This window comes from Catharus ustulatus, chromosome 3 (assembly GCF_009819885.2).
Source record: "Catharus ustulatus isolate bCatUst1 chromosome 3, bCatUst1.pri.v2, whole genome shotgun sequence".
In the NCBI taxonomy this organism is placed as follows: Eukaryota; Metazoa; Chordata; class Aves; order Passeriformes; family Turdidae; genus Catharus; species Catharus ustulatus.
The window spans coordinates 42,612,831-42,633,135 of NC_046223.1; the positions used below are offsets into that span (position 1 = coordinate 42,612,831).

General features: G+C 37.8%; 1 protein-coding gene across 4 annotated transcripts in view; it reads left to right on the forward strand.

The window, feature by feature from the left end:
• The window catches only part of SMOC2 (SPARC related modular calcium binding 2), a 141,405-nt gene that overhangs the window by 97,573 nt on the left and 23,527 nt on the right, over nucleotides 1–20,305 (forward strand). For all 4 annotated transcript variants that reach the window (XM_033056287.2, XM_033056289.2, XM_033056286.2 and 1 more), the window contains exons 8-9: nucleotides 139–325; nucleotides 7,330–7,412. In XM_033056287.2, the coding sequence (XP_032912178.1) occupies nucleotides 139–325; nucleotides 7,330–7,412 (270 nt within the window). The remainder of the gene's footprint in view (nucleotides 1–138; nucleotides 326–7,329; nucleotides 7,413–20,305) is intronic.

The following is a 20,305-nucleotide window of genomic DNA, read 5'->3' on the forward strand; positions in this document are numbered from 1 at the left end:
TGTAGCTAGTACTTGAGCTGTAGCAAGCCTTCACAAAGAAAATCTTATATACAATCAAAGAAAGATATAAAATCTGTTTGATAAATCAAGTAGACTCTTTCCATCTGTCTTCAATACTTTTTCTTCTCCATCCAAAAGCATCATCATGTGATCAAGAACTTCAGTCAGCCCTGGAGGAAGCAAAACAGCCCCAGAAGGACAATGTGTTCATTCCAGAGTGTGCTCAGGGTGGCCTCTACAAACCAGTGCAGTGCCATCCTTCCACAGGCTACTGCTGGTGTGTTCTGGTAGATACAGGACGTCCCATCCCTGGTACATCAACAAGGTAAGGCTGTACATATTCAGTACTCAACAGCTGCACTAAGAACATGCCCTAGTGTCCATGGACTATCATGTAGATTTCTATTGCTGGTGGAATTATGTCATATAGTTTTTTTCCACTATAAAGTTAAATGTTTTGAGACATCAAAAATTAAGGCTAGATGGCCATGGACTGTTTCACTGCAATGGCACAGGCAGTTTACCATCCTAGTCTTTTTTTTCAATCCTATTTTGTGCTGGGAATCCAAGGCTTGAAGCATATAATGAAGAATCTCAGAGGAAATCTCACACTCCTTATCCTGAATATAAAAGAGCCAAGTAAGATGGTCCGTGACAGAAACCACATCCAACCTCAGAAATGCTTAGTTATTTTTCCAGCAATCTCCTCCACTATTTCATATGATGGGCTTAGATGGAACAACTCCTTGGGAACCCATAGAGAGGAAATATCATTTTAGTGTGTTATTAATAGAAAATTGGAGTTCAGTCATCTCAGCTGAGCCGGATACATGGTAAAGTATTGTGAGCCACACAGTGCAGATGTAGGCAAAGAGCATATCAGGTTCCAAAGGATGTTATTTAGGTTGGTTATTGAGGTTTTGGCCGTTGTAGGAATGCTATAGAAGCTTATATAGAGCTGGCAGGCAGTATGAGGATCTTGATGCAATCATAACTCTTTTATAACTTAGGCAAAATCTTTTTTATCATTTGCATAAGGTTTGAGAAAGAAACATGCTTCATAAGGCACTTGCTATAAAATATGTGTTCTTGGGGAGGATTTTTTCACGTATTCTTCAAGTGCTGATTTGTTGCTAGCTGTTTATACATAGACTAGACTATGCCAGTTGCAGTGCCATCTGAAGTGGACTTGATGATCTTAGAGGTCTTTTCCAACCTTAAGGATTCTGTGATTTTATGACTTAAAGTTGCTGTTGATCAACTGTTTCTGGCAAGTTGAGGTCCATAAATGGTCAAAACATAATAGTCTAAATTTGATCCTAAAACTGCAGGATCAGTATTCATATTGTGTGAGGATCTAAAAGATGACTTCTAGACATTCCAGATACTTCCTTTTGTTCTATTTCACTGTTCTCCACCCCCAGGTTTGTTCACTGTTTCTTCTTTTTAGCGATGATCCTTCTTTGAATTACTAGCTTAAATAATTTTATTTCCTATTCTCTAATTTGAGTCTAAATAGTCTTCATGTGCTCATCAAGCAGTGGGGCTCCTGCTGTGGCTTTTTTTAATTGGGTTTTGGGTTTTGGTGGGGTCTTTTCTGTTTTTTGGTTTTGGTTTGGGGGTTTTTTTGGTGGATTTTTGGTTTGGATTTATTTGTTTTGGAGGGGGTTTGTGGTGTTTATTCTTTATTTTTCTTTTTTTTTTTTTTTTTAGTTCTTATTGATATCATTTTTTTATAAAGTCACAGATTAGCTGAGATTGGTAGGGACCTCTGGAAATTCTCTGATCCAATCCCCCTAGTCAAAGCAAGATCATCTAGAGTAGATTGCTCAGGACTATGTTCAGTTTATTCTGAATATTTCGAAGGATGAAGCTTCTCTAAGCAACCTGTTTTACTGTTTGATCACCATCATAATTAAAAGTAAGTTTTTTCTTACCTTTACATGAAATTTTCAGTATTTTATTTTGTGCCCATTGCCTTTTTTGCCTACAACTGGATATCAACAAGAAAATTATAACTTCCCCTTCATTATTTTCCTCTCTTTGGATACTTGGAGACAACATTAAGATCCTCCCTGAGCCTTCTCTTCACCAGGGTGAACATTGTCGGCACCCTTGTCTTCCTTTATCAAATGCTCCAGTCCCTTAATCATATTCATGGCCTTTTGCTAGACCCACTCCAGTATGTCCATGCCTCTGTTGTTTGGGGAGCTCAGGGTTGGACACAACATCACATATAAGTCTCATTCTCCCATTGAGAATAAGAGGGCAAGGATCTGCTCCCTTGACCTCATGGCAGTACTTCTCCTAGTGCAACCCTGGAGGCCATTGGCCTTCTTTGCTACCTTATACTCAGTATCTATTAGAAATTCCAGGTTCTTGCTTCAAAGTTGCTTTCCAGCTGGTTGGCCCGATACTGTACTGGTGCAGGGAGTTAATCTTTGCCAGAGGAAATAATCTTGCATTTTCTTTTTTTTTAACTTCATAAGGTCCCTGCCAGCCCATTTCTGCAGCTTGTTGAAGTTCCTCTCAATGGCAGCGCAACTGTCTTGTGTATCAGAAACTTCCTGCCAGTTCTGTATCATCTTCAGAGTTGTTCCATGTCCCAGCGTCCTGGTCATTAGGGAAGAGGTTAAACAGTATTATCTCTACAGTCTTTGGGGCACTGAAATTCCAGCTGAAAAGTTTCTGCTGATCCAACTATTTGAAACTGGCTGTTCAGCCAGTTTTCAATTCACCTCACTGTTCATTTATTTCATACATACTTCATCAGTTTGTCTATGAGAATGTGATCAGAGACAGTGCCAAAAGCCTAGCTAAAACTAAGATAAATAATATCTGCCCATCTCACCTTATCCCCTGAGCAAGTTATAGAATCATAGAAAGCTGCAGTGTTGGCCAAGTATGATTTCCTCTTCATGATTCCATCCTGACTACTGTCTATCACCTTCTTCATATGTTTAGAAATAGCTTCTGGGAAGATTTACTTCATCGCCTTCTCAGAAACTGAGGTAAGGCTCTCTGGCTTATTTTGCTCTTCCTTGCCCTTCTTGAACAGAGAAGTGACATTTTCTTTCTTCCAGTCCACAGGAGCCTTCCCCAGTCAGTATGACCTTTCAGATATAATAGAGAGTGGCCCACAGATCAGCCAGCTTCCTCACCACTTGTGGGTACATCCCATTAGGTCCCATGGAGTTGTGTATGCCCAAGTTGTTCAAACAATCCCTGATTTGATCCTTCATGACCCAGGATAAGTCTTCCTTGCTCTATACTTTACTACTGCCCTCAAGGAGCTGGAATTCCTGGAGACTGGTCTTACAAGGAGGTGCCATTGAGTACTTCTGCTTCCTCTCTGTCCTACTCAGCAGCAGGCTCACACTTCCTTGTCTTCTTTTTGCTGCTATTAAGTGTGTAAGAAATTCTTGTTGCCTTCATGCTCCTTATCAGATTCTTAGCCCCATCCCTGCACACTTAAAAAGTTTATTCCTATTGTATCAGCTGACTAATTGTATGCTTTGTTTTTAAATGTGAATTTTGTTAGGTGCACTTTGTTCATCTGTGTAGGCTTCCTGCCACATCCTGCACGCCAGGATGAACCATTAATGAAACTGGAGGTGACGAGCCTTAAAAATCAACCAGCTTGCTCTCCTATTCATATATATCGTGTGCATGCAGCATGGGCCATTTTGGCTCTGACTGTCACACAGACTGGAATTCTAGGCCTTCCAACCCCTTGATGAATCACCTATGGACCTAGAATCACTCTCTGTCTCTTTTTTATCCTGTTTGGTCTGCTGGGCTCTTGTTTTTGGCAACTACACAGTCACTCAGCTGTGGGAGAAGAGGCGGCAGGAAGACCTTTCACTGTGCTGCATGTCTCCAAGGTTGGAAGGCTGGAATATTGGACTCAAATCTTTCCATGCATATGGTTTAGACACAAAAGTGCTTTGCCTGATGAGTGATGCTGTAAAGATCAGCTGCTATGTTCTTGACCATTTCTAATTTTTCAGCTTTGTTAGACTTAAGGTCAGTCCTCAGTGAAGCTCTGCGGAAGTAAAATTTAGTGATATCCCCAAAGAGGACATTTCTGAGCACAGATGGGTAAGGAGAGTACTCAGTTTTAGGAATTTCATACTAAATAAAGAATGACTGGTGTATTTTGGAATGTACAGTCTTGGTAAACAAGCAGGTGGGGTTACTGCCTGGAGTTTAAGAGGAATGTCTAGACCTCATTTCTGAGAAATATTTAGATGGGCTGGAATCCCATTAATTATTTCTTCATTTTAATTTTTTTCTGTATTGATAAAACTAATTTTTTTTTCTCAGGCAGAGGGAATAAAGGGGGATTAGAATATAACTAGGAATATACACTTGTCTTTTTGTAATTCTTATAGAATGGAAGGAATGAATATGTGAGTCTTTCCTAGTTTAAACAACCATGGGCTTGTGTAAAATTTGGTGTACTGTCTGTCAGTTTTTCACTGCAAAATACAAATTAAAAGATGTTAAAACTCTACTGTACTCCTGGTAGCAAGATGGATGCATACCATACTGAAATATCTGTTCTGCAAGTAAGGATCGAATCACCAAGGGATTGAAACACTTAAATGATAGACAGATCCAGGAAGCTATTGCCAGAACACCTCAACATTTTGCTTGTTATTTCCTTTGAATGTATCCATGAGGATGATATTTGTCATATTATAAAGTTCTGATCACCTCAATAAATGGTAGTCGCTTTAAATAAGACCCTCAAAATGAAGAGAAGTTATTCGCATTCGTTTACCTTCTAATACACTGTCATCTGAAAAAAAGACAAATCATTTGTCAGTGAAGATACTTCAGAAAAAGATAAGCTCATTCTAGAATTAGAATAAAGATATGTCAATGAAGACCCCCCTCTAGGACATTTAAGACAGTAAAACTTAGAAGAAATCGGTGAAGTTGTGGAATAAATCTAGATTAAAAGAAGGTGGTAATTGAAAGGCTAAAAACAACTATTCCCACAAAAGCCTATCAGTATGGTCCTCACCAGCTGGCTCCCCATGCCTCTTGGAAATCACAGCATGAACCTCAGCCTTCTGGCTCATTGGCGACCATGGGGCTGCGTTCTCACGTGTGACTTTTTAGTGACTAGGATCTTGTGCAGAGTAAACCCCAAACTTGCACAAGATTCTCTAAACTTAAAAAGGAACATAAATCATCTGTTTCATGAAGCTGCTCACACTGTAGAATCCCTGTGGTAGCCTCCATCCTGCTTTGTACACCTCAGTAATCTCAGTGCTTCCCAGCAGACTGATCAGAGGTATAAAGCAGTCTTCCTAAGCTCTTGCCAATTCTAGATATATGTTTACTACTAGGGATTCTTTCCCCTTTTAAATTCAAAAGAGTAACTTGGGATGTCTTTTTTAACTACACTATTTTTAACCTGACAGTGCTCCATTCTGACATGCTATCCCATTCCCACTCTTTCTCCATGAAAACTGAGGCAAGTCTGTTTTTCTTATCAGTTTTTAGTGTGGCTGTTCCTGTCTGGTAAATTTTAAATGACTTGTTTTCTTTCTTCAGTTGCTTTAAAGAGTTAAACATAGACTTTTCACATTGCAGCATTTTAACACCTATTGGGCTTTTGTAGATTTAGTTTGTATCGATGAACTGTGTGTGTATTTAACAAAAATATCAGCCAAAAGGGTAGAAGAGTAGAAGCCAAAAAATAAAATGTAGGCACAGAGCAGCCACAGTAATGGAAGAGAAGGAGGGAAATGCAGAGTCAGGTATCAGATTAATCAGGGGGTCAGGCTGTTTGCCAGATACTGCATTAGTGAGTATTGCTCAGAGACTTCCCTTTCACTGTTTTCTTGGCTGATTGAAGTGGTCATCCATCAAGTATCTGAATCCAACCCATGTTATCAAAGCACCTTCTATTTCTACCATTCTTTAGGGTAAAAAGGAGTCTGTAGCTCTCCCATGTCCATAAAAACGATACTGTTCCTTCCTGCAGCAGCCAAAATTTGATGGGCCAGTAGGCAGTTTCATCACATGATGTAGAAATAAATTAAATCCTCAAAGGAAAAATAATATTGCAGTTTTCTATACTGCCTGATAATTAAGAGAAAAATATTTAGGCACTGTTCTTAGAAGCAGTTTAACCTTCCAGGACATTGCCACCATTCAATGTTTTTAGAAATACTTTGTTCCAAAAGATTTGGGTTAGTATATTTTAATAAGACATTTTAGTATGCCACTCAGTAAATGTGATTTTGATGAAGTTGGAGTAGGAGAACTTCAGTTATATAAAGTACGAAAGAATCTAGATTCAGTGAAGAGTAGTGCACACACGTGTATGTAGACGCAATTCATGTTAGTTTAGCTGAGAATTGAAACTTTCTCTGGAATGCTACCTGCTGAGTTCTGCAACTTCAATCTGCTTTAGGACAATAAAGTAAAAATTTCTCAGAAAGAGACTCTGTCAAGGAGAGTGAAAAAACACCATGCATTGATAGGAGGACATGGAAAAAGAGGTGAAATTCAGCAGCAGATGCTCCCATGCCTTCTGGTCTTGCATAAAATATATTTCTAGTGGTGTTGCATAAGTCACTGTTTGTTGGAAGTACAAATAGCACAGTTTCTTGTTACCAGTTAGACTAACAAAGTGACTTTAAGTAAACTCAGTAAGCATAGAAGAGCCAGAATGTTCCAGTAGCAGATGGAGATTCAGTCTTTTTCACAATTCACTTTAAGCAGTTCCAGCCCAATTACCTTCCTTCTGGAAATCCTATCACTTTTTCATTTTTGTTCAAAACATTCATAGTTAACCCTTCTACTTAAACTATTTTTTAAGGAGATAGAGTAGCACATGAATTTAGAGCCGCGCTAGTACCTAACTACAGTACCTACCTTGTTGTGATTTTGAAATTATTTCTCTGGTCTTTCCCAACATGAGAAGTGTCTGTGATATTGTTTATGACTTCTTTGTTTTGTAGGTGGGAGACAGCCTTATTTTTTGTGCTTCTGTGGAGTTTCTTTGGTATAGTTTTCAAGATAATTTTTATTTTGTATTAATTTGTATCAATTCTTTAGTTTTCCTTCCAGTAGAATGGGCTTTAGAAGAGACAGTATTCTTTTCATTTGGTGTCAGCTCCAGGAGAATAAAGATGGTTTATTTGAGTTAAGTTAAAAATAGACATAAGTTTGCATTGCCCTCTGAATGAAAATGGAGGCTTATTCCCTGAAAACAAGAAGGTACAAGGACTACAAAATTGGAAATAAACTAATTCTTAATCCAATTTAACCTTGACTGGTTTTATTCTGTCACTGTTTGTTCTTTAGGTATGAACAACCTAAATGTGATAATGGTGCCAGAGCTCACCCAACAAAAACAAAGGATTTGTACAAAGGACGCCAGCTTCAAGGTCAGTGAAACTGATAAATTTAAGTTTATGCATTCCAATGCTTTGTTTATTCACAACAGTAAATTAGAAAGCAATTCCTTACACTGTATTAAAACAAGGTATCTTAGATACCGCTATATTGATTTGCCACTGACTAAAGTCTTTGACTTTGGAACAGTCTAAGTCAATGTGGGTCTTGGGATCTTGTCAGAGAATGTAAGGCTCATTTTCATCAGTAGTTTAATGGCAGTCACATTTACTTACTGGAATTATTCTTTGCTGCTGTCATATCAGGGAAATCAGCAAATATCAGCCTTTTCTAGATGGAATCTTAGAGAGAATGGGCAGGTGAAGGTTTTAAGATTTCATATATCTACTTTTTATCTAAACTTCTAGTGCTTTCATACAGTACAGTCATAAAGATTTATCCAAAACCATGATGTTTTTCCAGTGAAATAGTTAAAGAGAGTTTTCAGTGCTGCAAACTCCTACCTGATAAACTAACTTTCATTACATTAGGCAATGATTTTATTTTTTTTTTAATTATGGTATTTTGCATTAGATGCACTTAAAAACAGTTCAAAAAACCACTACAGCAATGCAAGCCTATAATTATTATAATTGATATGTATGACATGGATTTGCTCTGTCTCATGACATTTGCTCAATATTTGACTTCCAAATGCCTTGTGTTATTTTAAAATAAGGCAAGTATCAAAATTTCTTCAATACTTACCGGTTAGCTAAAAGAATCTCCTTCTATTCTACAGCAGTATGGAATAATTACATGCCTACAGAAGTTATTGGGGAAGAGGCTATTTCCCAGTTGCAGTGGTGCTAAGATGCTTTGTTTTTTTTTCTTTCTCTCTCTGTAAGGCTAAATGCACAAGTCTTCAGATGGCAAATTTATTTCTCATTGTGAAAACACTACATCAAGTGAAACGAATTTAATTTACTTTAGACATTTTTTTGAAAAAAAGAGGAGATTGAAAGATTATCTTGTACAAGTATTTCTAGTTGTTAACAAGTAACACAAAGTTGTGCAAATAGCTAATATGAATCAACTTTTTAATAGCAGTGAATCACTGTTACTCATTTTTTCTATTGTAAGCAGCCTTGCAAAGGCATGTTTGCATCTGTGTTGTCTAAATTTAAATATAGCATATAATTGCTGAGTGGTGCCAGGACTGAATAAAGAAAAAAGTAGGTTAATTGGATTCTTACTTTTAAGGAATAATACATTTCTTAAAGGATGGGTTTGCTCGATTTGCTGATTATAGCCACAAAAATGCAGTAGCCCTAGGTGAAACCACCGTGACTGCCTGCCGTGTAAAACCAGGAAGATTTTAAAATTAATTACTTTACTGCAATGAATGATCTTAAATGGGATAAACTCTACTGGTAGATCCTCAAGTGGATTAAATTGACATGGTTCTGCAGATGCACTGATTTATACCACCTGAAAATTTGAACCCATTATACTTTAAGCCAAATATTTTTAGCAATAATTTTCAAATAAATTGAGAAGCAGTTTTTGGCAAGCACTGATACCTTGTTAAGGCAAAATTGTGGAAGATTAGTGTCCCTTGGAGTCTTCAGCAAAATTCCCACTAATTTAAACCTAGCTAATACTATGTCTTCACATCCTAAAGTAACCTAATATAAAGCATCTGAAACTGAAGGCTAGCCTAATGTTTGTAGGGACGATCCAAGCCACCTGTATGTCTTAGTTTGGGCTGGAAGTTGTATCATAATAATAATAAAAATTCTTCCCATTAGATTTCTAGTCCTTTTTTAAAGCCAAAGCATTTTTCTAGAGGTTACTTGCGGTTGTGATTCTTCTCAGAAACTGGTTATTCTGAGATAATGAAATTGAACTCAAAAAAGAGTGTAGAGAATGTCTCATACTATGGAAACAAAAGGGATTTTTATTTTTCTCACAGTCAGAGTTTTCAAACATTTGTATTTTGACCTTTTGTTCTCCTCTGTGTTATACAGTAAAATGGAAGCTCTGTGATGAATTAACATATTCTGTAAAGTCTGGAATAGTTTTTTCCTTACTTTGGATTACTGGTGTGTTAAAGAGGAGTTCTGTTTTCTACATAAGCTGATCAAGAGCATTTAAAAGGCTTTAGCATGAAAGCTAGTTAAGCTAAGCATATAGTTTGATGAAATGAGGTGTAGGCGGCCCTATATTTTCCTAAAATCATGAGTCAAATTCAGCCAAACTTAGGAATTATCAGCTCCTGAAACTGTAATTTTTCAGGCTGAGTCTATGGATGAAGGCATTTTGAGCATTATATATATTCTATACTTTTTTATAATTAGTAAAACATTTTTAAGCACATATCTGCAGTAAGTGTATATTTATTTATAAATGGTTTAAATTTACTACTATAATAATAAATTAAATATATTATAAAACATATGCAAATATAGAAATTGAAAAAGGATGAAATAAAGCTGAAATGCCCACAATTTAATTTTTAAAATTTCATCTTCAAGTAGCACAAACAATACTTTATTTCTGCATTCCAGTTGATTGTCATGCACCTCCCCCGGGGTACATGCACCCTGCCTTGGCTGCAATGGATAAGCTTCCTATTCATAAAGCTAGTCTTACCTCTGCTTTAAGCAGCCTGGAAGAAAAACACCTTGGTATGTAGGAGAGCAAGACATGATAGCATAGTGAGACAGTGCCAGACTACTCAGATAATTTGTCTCCTGGGCAAATCTTTTTCCTATTTAAAAAGTATGCATTGAAAGCAAGAAGTCTTTGTTTTAGTCTCTGCTGTGTGTGAGGGCTGGATTAACTTTAGATAGTACTTGATGTGGTTTAAGATTTTTGTATTCCTACCTGACTTGGGAATTTACCTGTTTTTCCTGTAATATGATTTTCATTACTCAGGCCTGAAATTTAGAATACAAATGGAAAAAAAATTAAAGTATTCTGGGAAATGTCATTTTGTTTACATAATATTTTTAATTAGAAGTACCCTTATCTTTTGTGCAGAAAAAAACCCTAACAAAACCAAAGAAATGAGTAAATGGTACACAAGTTTCAGCAAGGGACACAATGTCAAGCTAGATTTTCAGACTTTACTGGGTTGCTATGGTCTTGTTGATTTAAGTCAGACCACTAATTTTGTTTACATTTTATTTTGGTTTGCTTAAGTTTCCCCTTTAACATGGTGTGGGGTTTTTTTTAAGTTCCTACAGTTGTGATACTTCCTTTCATACAAAAGAATAATTTCAGAGGGGAAAACATAGTTTGAAAATGACAGTGCTTCTATCAGTAATACCATCTATTGACTTGGATCAAGATGTGAAGGTGTAGTAAATCAATCTAATAAAAGTCTTGAAAGTCTCCCTTTTTAATTTTCTCTAAATAGCATAGCTCCTCACTGTTGAATATTTTGTTTTTCTGAGATGCTGATCTCAGTTTACCTTGCTGGAATTTAGTAGAATGTGTCCATTGCATTCAAGTTATTGTTGGTTTTTACTGGTGACAAAAGATCAGCATTTCACTCCTATTTCTGTCCTTATTGGTAATCCTTCATTTAGTTGATTATCATGACAATTTTTGATTCTAGACCATTTCTCATAAAAAGGTGGGTATTTCAGGGTTTCGATACTACAAAATTAATAAGCATCTGAAACGTTACAATTTTTATTGTCCAGGCACAAGAAGGATTCAAATTAGTTCTGCGCAGCCTCTGTGAGACAGATTTTGAATTCTCTGTGCCCCCTTTTCCCCACAACCCAAATCTGAAACTCAATGCTTTCCATCCAGGGCCTAAGCTTTGCTTATCACTGTGGTGGTACTCTGGTGGTATTCAGTTTAAGTCAAACTTAGAACTTTATCACTCAATGGAAAAGGTCTCTTGTATAGTTAATCAACTTACTTAATAACAAAACAAAAAAATCCCTTAAAACTCTTCCTTAAATATGAACTGTGGGATATTTTCTAATTTCATAGCCTGCTACTGACTCAGCTCTTGTTTTGAGCTATGGGTGTTCTTAAGCTTAGTTCAACCTTGGCATTCAAGCAGTTAATATTTTCTCCTGCAAATCATGCATGAGAGCAGTTTAACTCATCTGTTTATTTAATTTTTATGTTACTTAAGAGAAACAAAAATATTCTAACTGCCCAATTTTCTTCCTATTGTAATGGCTTTATTTACTGTGTTTCTGATGGGATAATCCTACACTGACCCTGAACAGTTTATGTTTTGTGGAGCAAAACTCATGATTTAAGGTATGGGGGAATTATGTGTGGATGAGTACAGTTTACTTTTGGTTGTTGGCAGTGTATCTTTTTCCAAAGTTAAAGGGAAATCATCGGAAGCACTCAAACCACGATGATGCAACCCCCACAGCCAAACAGCCGTCATATGAAGTGTCTCACTTCAAAGGCATCTTAAAAGAAAAGGAAAGTGATAGAGGCTTAACTGCTTTTCCTTTTGAGGTTCATTCTATCATGCAGTGGGTCCCCTTTTGACCATGACTGCATCAGCTTTCATAAGGTGCCAGAGTATTTCTCAGTTAAAATACTGAGGTACCACCACTGCCCTACCTCATCTGGCTTAGTCTGTTTCCACATAGTCCTTCGTTTCCTCAGTGTAGTGTGGTACCAAGTAGAAAAGTAGAAAATAATCTTACCTTATTTCACATTCTTAAACCTTTGAATGACTAAAGCTTTTTTTTTTTTCAAAGGCATCAGATAAGGCATAATGCAAATTTTATGCACATGCCTGCCTTCCCATGAGCTTCAAATTGTTAGATCAATTGGCATGTAATTGTCTCCACTGAGCTGTGATTTTAAAGGATTATATTTTTATGATGTAACCAGATTTCTGGGTGCATGAGCTAATACTCAAAATACTGCTTTCTGCTATCAAATCTCAAAGCTCCAAGAAGTCAGTCAACCATTTGAAGTTGATGGCTGTTATGAATGAGCCTGTAACCATTGCCCTGAGCTCTGTGCTGTTCTGTTTACCAAGAGATACTTGTCAAAAAGGCTCTGTATGGAGCAAGCAGAACTACCTAACAAAATTGCTATGACCAGGAAATGTTACAAATCTGGTGTGAATCTTCATGACAGTGGTGGCAGAGCTGAACATCTGCGTGGTGAGTTGATGACCTACCTGGGGCATGGTGGGGTCTGCAGGGAGGACGTGGGGCTCAAGAGTGAGGTACAACTCCAGAGCTGGAGGTTCATGACAGAAGCAGAGTGAAGCCCCCATAATCCAAAAGGAAGCAGCTAATGACATTGTATGGCAATTAGACACCCACAAGTGTGGGCCCGGATAGGGTGCAGCCAAGAGTAGTGAGAGTAGTGGCCAAAAGAGCTTCCCAAATCATTTAAGTCATTTACCAGCAGTCCTGGTTAACTGGAGAGGTCCCAGAATTACCAGAAGGTGATTAGCAAATGTAACACCCATCCCCAAGAAGGGAGGAAGGATGATCTGGGAAACTAAAGGCCTGTCAGCCTGACCTTGGTACTGGGGAAAGTCATGGAGCAGATCATCATGAGTGCCATCACGCAGCATGTTCAGGGCAACCAGGGGATCAGCCCAGCCAGTGGGGGTTTAAAAAAGGCAGATCCTGCACGGGCAACCTAATCTCCTTCTATGGCAAGGTAACTTGCTCAGAAGATGAGGGAAAAGCTGTGGCTGTTGAGTATCTAGACTTCAGTAAAGGCTTCTACACCACCTTCCACAGCAGTCTGCTGGAGAAATTGAGGCTTTTTTTGGCTTAACCAGATTTTTGGCATTTTTCACTGTGTTAAACACTGTCTGGATGGCTGGGCCAGGAAAGTGGTAGAGGATAGAAGTAAATCCAGTTGGTGGCCAGTCACTAGTGGTATTCCCCAGGACTCAGTATTGGGGCTGGTCTTGTTTTGTATCTTTCATCAGTTGTTTGGATGAGGGGATTTAGTGCATCCTCAGTAAGTTCGCAGATAACAACAAATTAGAGGAAGGCTCTACAGGGAGATTTTGACAGGCTGGAGCAGTAGGCTAACTGCATGAGGTTCAATAAAGCAAAGTGCTGGGGTCTGCACTTGCATTGCGACAACCCCGTGCGTCGATATAGGCTTGGGGAAAAGTGGCTTGAGAGCTGCTTAGCAGAAAGTGATTTGGGGTTGCTGGTTTACAGCTGGCCAGCTGTGTGCCCAGGTGGCCAAGAAAGCCAATGACATCTTGGCCTGTATCAAGAATAGCGTGTACAGCAGTACTAGAGAAGTGATTTTCTCCCTGCACTCAGCACTGGTGACACCACACCTTAAGTACTCTGTTCAGTTCTGGGCCTCTCCCTGCAAGGGTTTTGGAGAGTATTCGGAGAAGGGCGCTGAAGCTGATGAGGGGCCTGGAGTCCAAGTCTTAGGAGGAGCAGCTGAGAGAGCTGGGGGTGTTTAGCCTGGAGAAGAGGAGGCTCAGGGGGGACCTCACTGCTCTCTTAAACTGCCTGAAAGGAGGATGTAGCCAGGTGAGGACTAGTCTCTCTTGTCATGTCCCAAGTGAAAGGATGAGAGAAAATAGCCTGAAGTTGGACCTGGGGAGAGTCGGGTTAGATAATAGAAAAAAGTTCGCACTGAAACAGTTGTATTGGAATAAGTTGTCCATAAGATGTCCAGGGCTGTGGTGAAGTCACTATCTCTTGAAGTGTTCAAGGAGTGTCTGGATATGGCACTTGGGGTTTTGATTTATGGATGATTTAGGTTGGTGTTAGGTTGATGGTTGGACTAGATGATTTTAAAGGTCTATTCCAACCTTGATGGTTCTGTGATTCTGTGCAGAGGAGTGCTGGAGGGCCAGGAACACTCCTTGTCCTAGTGCTGGGGTAAGAAGGGGGATGGCTGCTTCCCTTCCCAAAGCCCTTGCTATCTTCTGGTGTGTGCAGTGGTGGCCTGGGGAGAGGGGAGGCTATGGCTTAAGAGCAGCTGATCATTCAAAGAGGACTCAGTGTCTTAAATCTATAATAGTTTCCTTGGGCTTTTGAATTTAGTAACTTCAATATTACTACCCCATTGTCTGGCTACATGAGCATATTTTAGTCTCCCAGTGGGAAGTTTTGCTCCAGAAGGAGGAAGTATTGCAAGTTACTTTTCGAGGCTCTGCAGATCACATTTATTTCCTGCACACCCTCTTCTATTCATCTCCTCATCCTGATTTTTGGCCAAAGTTCTTCATACTGCTTTAATATTGTCTCAATTTTGTAATAATTTCTTATCAAAATGAATCTTCACACAAACCTACAGTAGAAATATTAATATCTGAAAATAATAATCTCAACCACATAACCCAAGAGCTGCTTAATGTGCAAATTTGCCTATAAAAATTACAGTGAAAGCATTTGTGTTAGTAGTAAAATGCCAGTGAAGGACACAGTTGTTTAACAGCTAACAAAAGAGAAAAGTTTGCTAATTAAAGGTGATGCTACTGGCTCAGCAATAGCATTTCATTCACTGGTCTAGTTCATATTAACCTATAATTTTATGTTTCTTTTAAAGGGCTATAACAGGACTAATAAACACTGACTTCATTTGCTCCACAACATTTGGCTATGCCAAAGAATGTAAATTCTGTTTCTCACCTCACTTGTTGCTGTCCTCCTTTTCCAAAAAACCCATGTTTACGGACATCAGTCTTGCCTGCTGTGCACTGGGTCCTGCTGTCAGTGTGAGCAGTGGAACACCTCCAGGAGAACATACCCAGAAGGGAGAATGTTCTCCTGGATCGGGCTGGTTTCCCACACCAGCTGTACAGTTAAATCCATAATACTATATTTACTCTACTTCTGTATGTTTTTCCTAATAGTAAAGAGACAAAGAAGGAAATGAATTTATGTGAAATGTTTCAATGCAGAGATTAGCCTAATCAAGAAATCCAAAGGAAAGTGCAGAACAGTACATTTAAAACGTCTTTGTTTCTTTTAACAAAGTCTCTGCAGAAAGTACATCTGCGTATTATGAAAATCAAGATACAGTAATTTCACGACTATAAGGTGCACCCTTTTGACTAAAATTTTGGTCCGAACCCGGAAGTGTGCCTTATAGTCCGGTGCGCCTTATCTGATGTACAAAGTTGGGAATTTTGGTCCAACTCCCGGGGGGTGTGCCTTATAGTCCAGTGTGCCTTATGGTCGTGAAATTACTGTACTTATTTTAAAGACATTCTAAAGTTTACAGTGAAAATACCACAGACCTTTTTAAAACTGTTCCAAATACATTACTGTAGATACTGAGGTAGTGCCTGTGCCCACTATAAAATCCTACAATAAGCAAAGTGAAACTTGGATCATACTGGAACCTAAAAGGAATTAAAGAATTTGCCTCATTCAACAAACTTTGATACTGTATTCTTAAAACTACAAACTTCAAGAAATGCTTTTAAAAAATCTTGAAATAATCTGTTATAGTGAAGACATAGGAGAAGTATCTCATAATAACATGGAGCAACTGGATTGTAGCTCTTGGATAAGCAGTAGAAAAAAAACAACACAAGAGGGGAAGATTGATATAGAATAACTTCAGTATTTTCTGCCAGAATGCCTGCTATCATTATCCTGTTGCAATCTAAAAGCTGTCAAGAAAAACTCATAATAACTGAATGGAAAAGGTGAAAACCTTTTAGTGTGCCAAGGCTGTAATCATAATGAAAAATGACACCTGAATTTTATCATGACAGTGAGTGGGAGTCACATAATAAGACACTATTTCCTCAAAGGCACGTGGTATGGGGCTTCTCCTTTATAATCTGATAGAGTAAATTGAATAAAAACTTGCCATGGATTTGTAACGCTGTTCCCTTCAAAATGGATATCTTGTTTTGTTGTGTTTTCATGTTTGGATACAAGTTTTCCTTGATTATGTGGCAGAAAAAGCTCTCATGTTCAGTCTCTGGACTGGGAAAAATAAATATTTTTATTTCAGATTGAATGTATATCTGCAGCTGTATTTTCGAGAGGGAACAGCAATGGTTAGGCATTTATTCTTTATATTTAGTCACTTGGAGAAGTGTTCCAGTTCTCAAATAAAATGAGCACTTCAGTTACTATGAGTTCAGTGGGATTTTCAATTCCCAGAAATTTTGAAAATATCTGGTACTTACAATAAATCACCCTAGAAATTTTGTGTTTTTCATCAAACAATGACTTTCTGAAATGCAGACTTGTGAGGCTGGAGCTTGTGGAAAGTTAAGCCAGGGCAAGACTTTGCACTTCCTAACATTTTGAATAACTTAATGTGTAATACAGTAATAACATCAGTCATTACTCAACTGAATAATGACTGAAGGTATCAAGCAATAAGCCTAATTTACTTGTCAAGGAAAATGAACTAGATGTGGTCAAAATTGTTGACACGGATCTCACATCAGGAGTATATTTTTCTGAAGAAAAATTAACCTGCAAAAGGCTTTTTGTGTAATCCCCTGCAAAAGGGAAAAAAATTTCCTCCTCAAGGGCTGTCAGTTGAGGAGGCCTAGAGGTTGTATTCAAGTAAGGAATAACATCACATATTTAAAACCACTGAGATAGTCTTGTATGCACTACGGTGTGGTATATTTAGCCTGCTGCAAAAAAGAATTACTCTGTTAACTTCTTTTGAGAAAAGGCTCTGATAATCAGAGAGTCCATTCAATGCTCACGTTTTCTAAATACCAGCATAGCTTATCTGAGACCAGTGCAAACAATCACCAGTACAAGAGGCAAAGTCAGTGTTGCATATCTCATTGAGGTTGACTTTATTTTACAAAGTAAAGTATGATTATTGAACATAGTTTCTGACTGAGGTTTTGTCCTCCTAATCATATGGGATCAAAGACATGCTATATCTTGGCAAGGAAGTGCTGCAACCTTGGTGCAGCCACAGATAGAGGATGTCATTCCTGCTGTTGTTAACGTGGAGAACCTGCAACCAGCGCTTGGAAAGACTCTGTGCTTAGTATTGTTAAATGTTTGCATCACAGCAATTTACAGTTGTGCAGACTGGGATCCCAGTGTCCTGGGCACTGTGCAAATACAGAATAACAAGATGATGCCAGGAAAATTCGCAGTCTAGATGATTGCAAAACTGCTTGGACAATGGGTGGACAGATGCCATCAAGTGGAGAGGCAGTGAAAGTTCCTGCCAATTCCTCAAAGTGCTTCAGTCTGCCAGCATGTGTCACCTTCATTTCACACTGGCTGAACCTAAGCCAGCTGGCTCTCCTCCAGGTCCTTCTTCACATCAGGTGTTTAGACTGCAGGGAATGCATTTTTCTGGGCTCACTGAAGAGATGTAGAATAAATACTCTTGTTCACAGGGATGACAGTGTATATGAGACTACCTGTGTTTTTCAAATATATGGTGTTATTCCTTGGTTAAGTACAGTTTATAGGCCTCCACAACTGAGAGCCCTCAAGAAAGAAATTAAATTACCCCATACAAACATCTGGGAATTCTTTCAAAGGATTCAGAATGCTTCATAAGGTTCAGAAATTTGCTTCTTTCTAGCTCAGCAGGAGTGCTACTGTTCATAGATTCCTGATGCTAGTATATGGTAAAAATCCATGAATAATTTTGGGAAATAAATTAGTCACAAAATTTGCCCTTTACATTGTGAAGTTCTTGAATTTGCTTTGCTATCTAGAAATGTTTTCTGGTAAAGCCTTTTTCTCTGTAAGTCATCCACAAGCAACTCATTGTAAATATTCCTAAAGTACAATTCATGACCTGCTGAACCCTGATCCTGCAAACACTTACTCACATTCTTCTTGTGATTAGTTCAATTAAAATCAAAGAAACTTTTACATGTGGTTGTAAAGTTAAGCGCAGGCTTAAGTGTCTGTAGGACGAAGGTTTAGGTTGTTCCATAACCCTTGATATTCTATGTGTTATGTAGTCTCTGATTGTTAAATGAGGCACAGACAGTCAGAACCAGTGCAAAGTCAGGCATTTTCAGTCTCAGGGTATTACTTCTCTTCCCTAAATGGAGAATTATGGAATGCGTCCTTATGAGTCTGAGGTTTGGGTTCTTTGAGTACATAATCCAGATTTGCTGGTTGCAATCCAATTTGAAATTAGCTTTGGAACACAGTTCAATGCAAAGCAAAGGTCACAGAATCAAATTAATTTAAGAAGCAGAGTGAATATTCATCAGCTTTTTTTATGGCTTCTTAATCACTACAGACCCTTCTGTGCTGTGAACTTTATAATGGGGAAAAAATACTGATAAGTGAATTCCTAGGCTTTGTAGCCAGCCACAGTTATAATGGAAAATGTCTACTAGAGCTGACCAGCAGATTTGTTTGCAGAGAATATTCAATTCGCCTGACTCACTGAAGAGAAAAGCAGAATCTAAGAATAGCTGTTGACTAGCATATTCAGCTACAGAGTTAGCCAGTGGTTTTAGTAGTAGTTAGCTGTAGTATTTTGTTTACTATACATCTGGTGTTGAAAAGAATAGACAACTGTGGATAAATATGAATTTAACTCAAAAATTTCATTTGGCATTTGGCTCTATAATCTCATTTGCCATTATTGCTGTGTCCCTCTCATTTTTTTCAAGCAGGAATTGATCATAAATAACTCCATTAGTTGTGCACCTGTGTGTGCATCTAAATATAGTCATCAGTGACTAAGCAGTTACTCTTTCATGTATGCTGGAAATATCCATATCATAATTTGAGAAGTAATGTTTAAATGGTCACAAAACAATATCTCCAAACTACTGAAAAATAAAAGATTACTGTTTTTCATTAGGATATTTAGCATCTATTTCTACCCTTGGAAATTTTTTCAGTATGTTTGCTACTTGTCCTTTAGGTTTTGAATGCAGAAAGTTAATCTGGAGTTATTTAGAGAATAGTTTTATTAGTTAGAATTTTTGTCTCTGTCTCTGAGATCTTTATATCCGAATTCATACTATCAAACAAAGAGCTGGAAGATGTAAAAATATTCCTAATAAAATGTTTTTAAAACTCTGAAATATTTATACAAGACAGTTTTGGATTATTTTCTCCCAAAATAACATGTACAGGGTTTAGGAGGGTGCATTGAAGTATAGTAATTTCTACTGGTGCTTTATGGTGTTATGTGTGCTAGTAATTTCATCACACAGGAATAATGTATTTCTGTTTTATGTAGATTAAAAGTATTTATATAATAACTAACATAGCTCTAAATTTAAATCTGTATTTATACTCAAATTCACATTTACAGACATAGATCCTCTTATGTCTCTCAACTCACAGTCCTAGGAAAGGATCATAAACTGGTTTTGCTTAAAAATATATTCCATATAGATTCTCAGTAGCTTTCTCATGTTTTGAAATGAACCAAAGCCATTCTGCAAGCTGTATCCTATCTCTGCTGTTTGCAATGAATTGTTGTGATGCACCTTAGAGAAAGAAATCACAGTTTTACTTAGGCTCACTGAAGCTGCGTGTACTATGCAAATATAAGAACAGTGATTTTGCTGTGAGAAATTTAAAATTCATTGTGTCATTGTACTAAGAATAAGTAAATATATATTTTACCAATATTTTCAATAGCTGATACCATCCAGATGATTATATACATAACTTCTTGAAAGTAAGTTTGTAATTGTATGCTTGGCAGTTACACACTCTAAAAAAGAATTTTATTTTATTTTATCTCTGAAACTGTTGTTCAAATTCTGCTTTTAATTCATTGCTTTGCATTGAAAATAGTCTCACTGTAACGAGTTCTATTAGGGTGTAAAATGGTATAAAGGAAACCAATAACTAGGACAGAGCTCACTGAAGAGAGCTCTTGATACTAGTATTTTTCTTGCCTTTTATTTCACAGAAGGAAAGAGCAAATGAGATTCAGTAGCAAGTGTCATTAGAGGGTTTCAAGGAGTGTCAGTATTTCAGTCGAAGTATCTCTTGTGAATACTGATATCCCG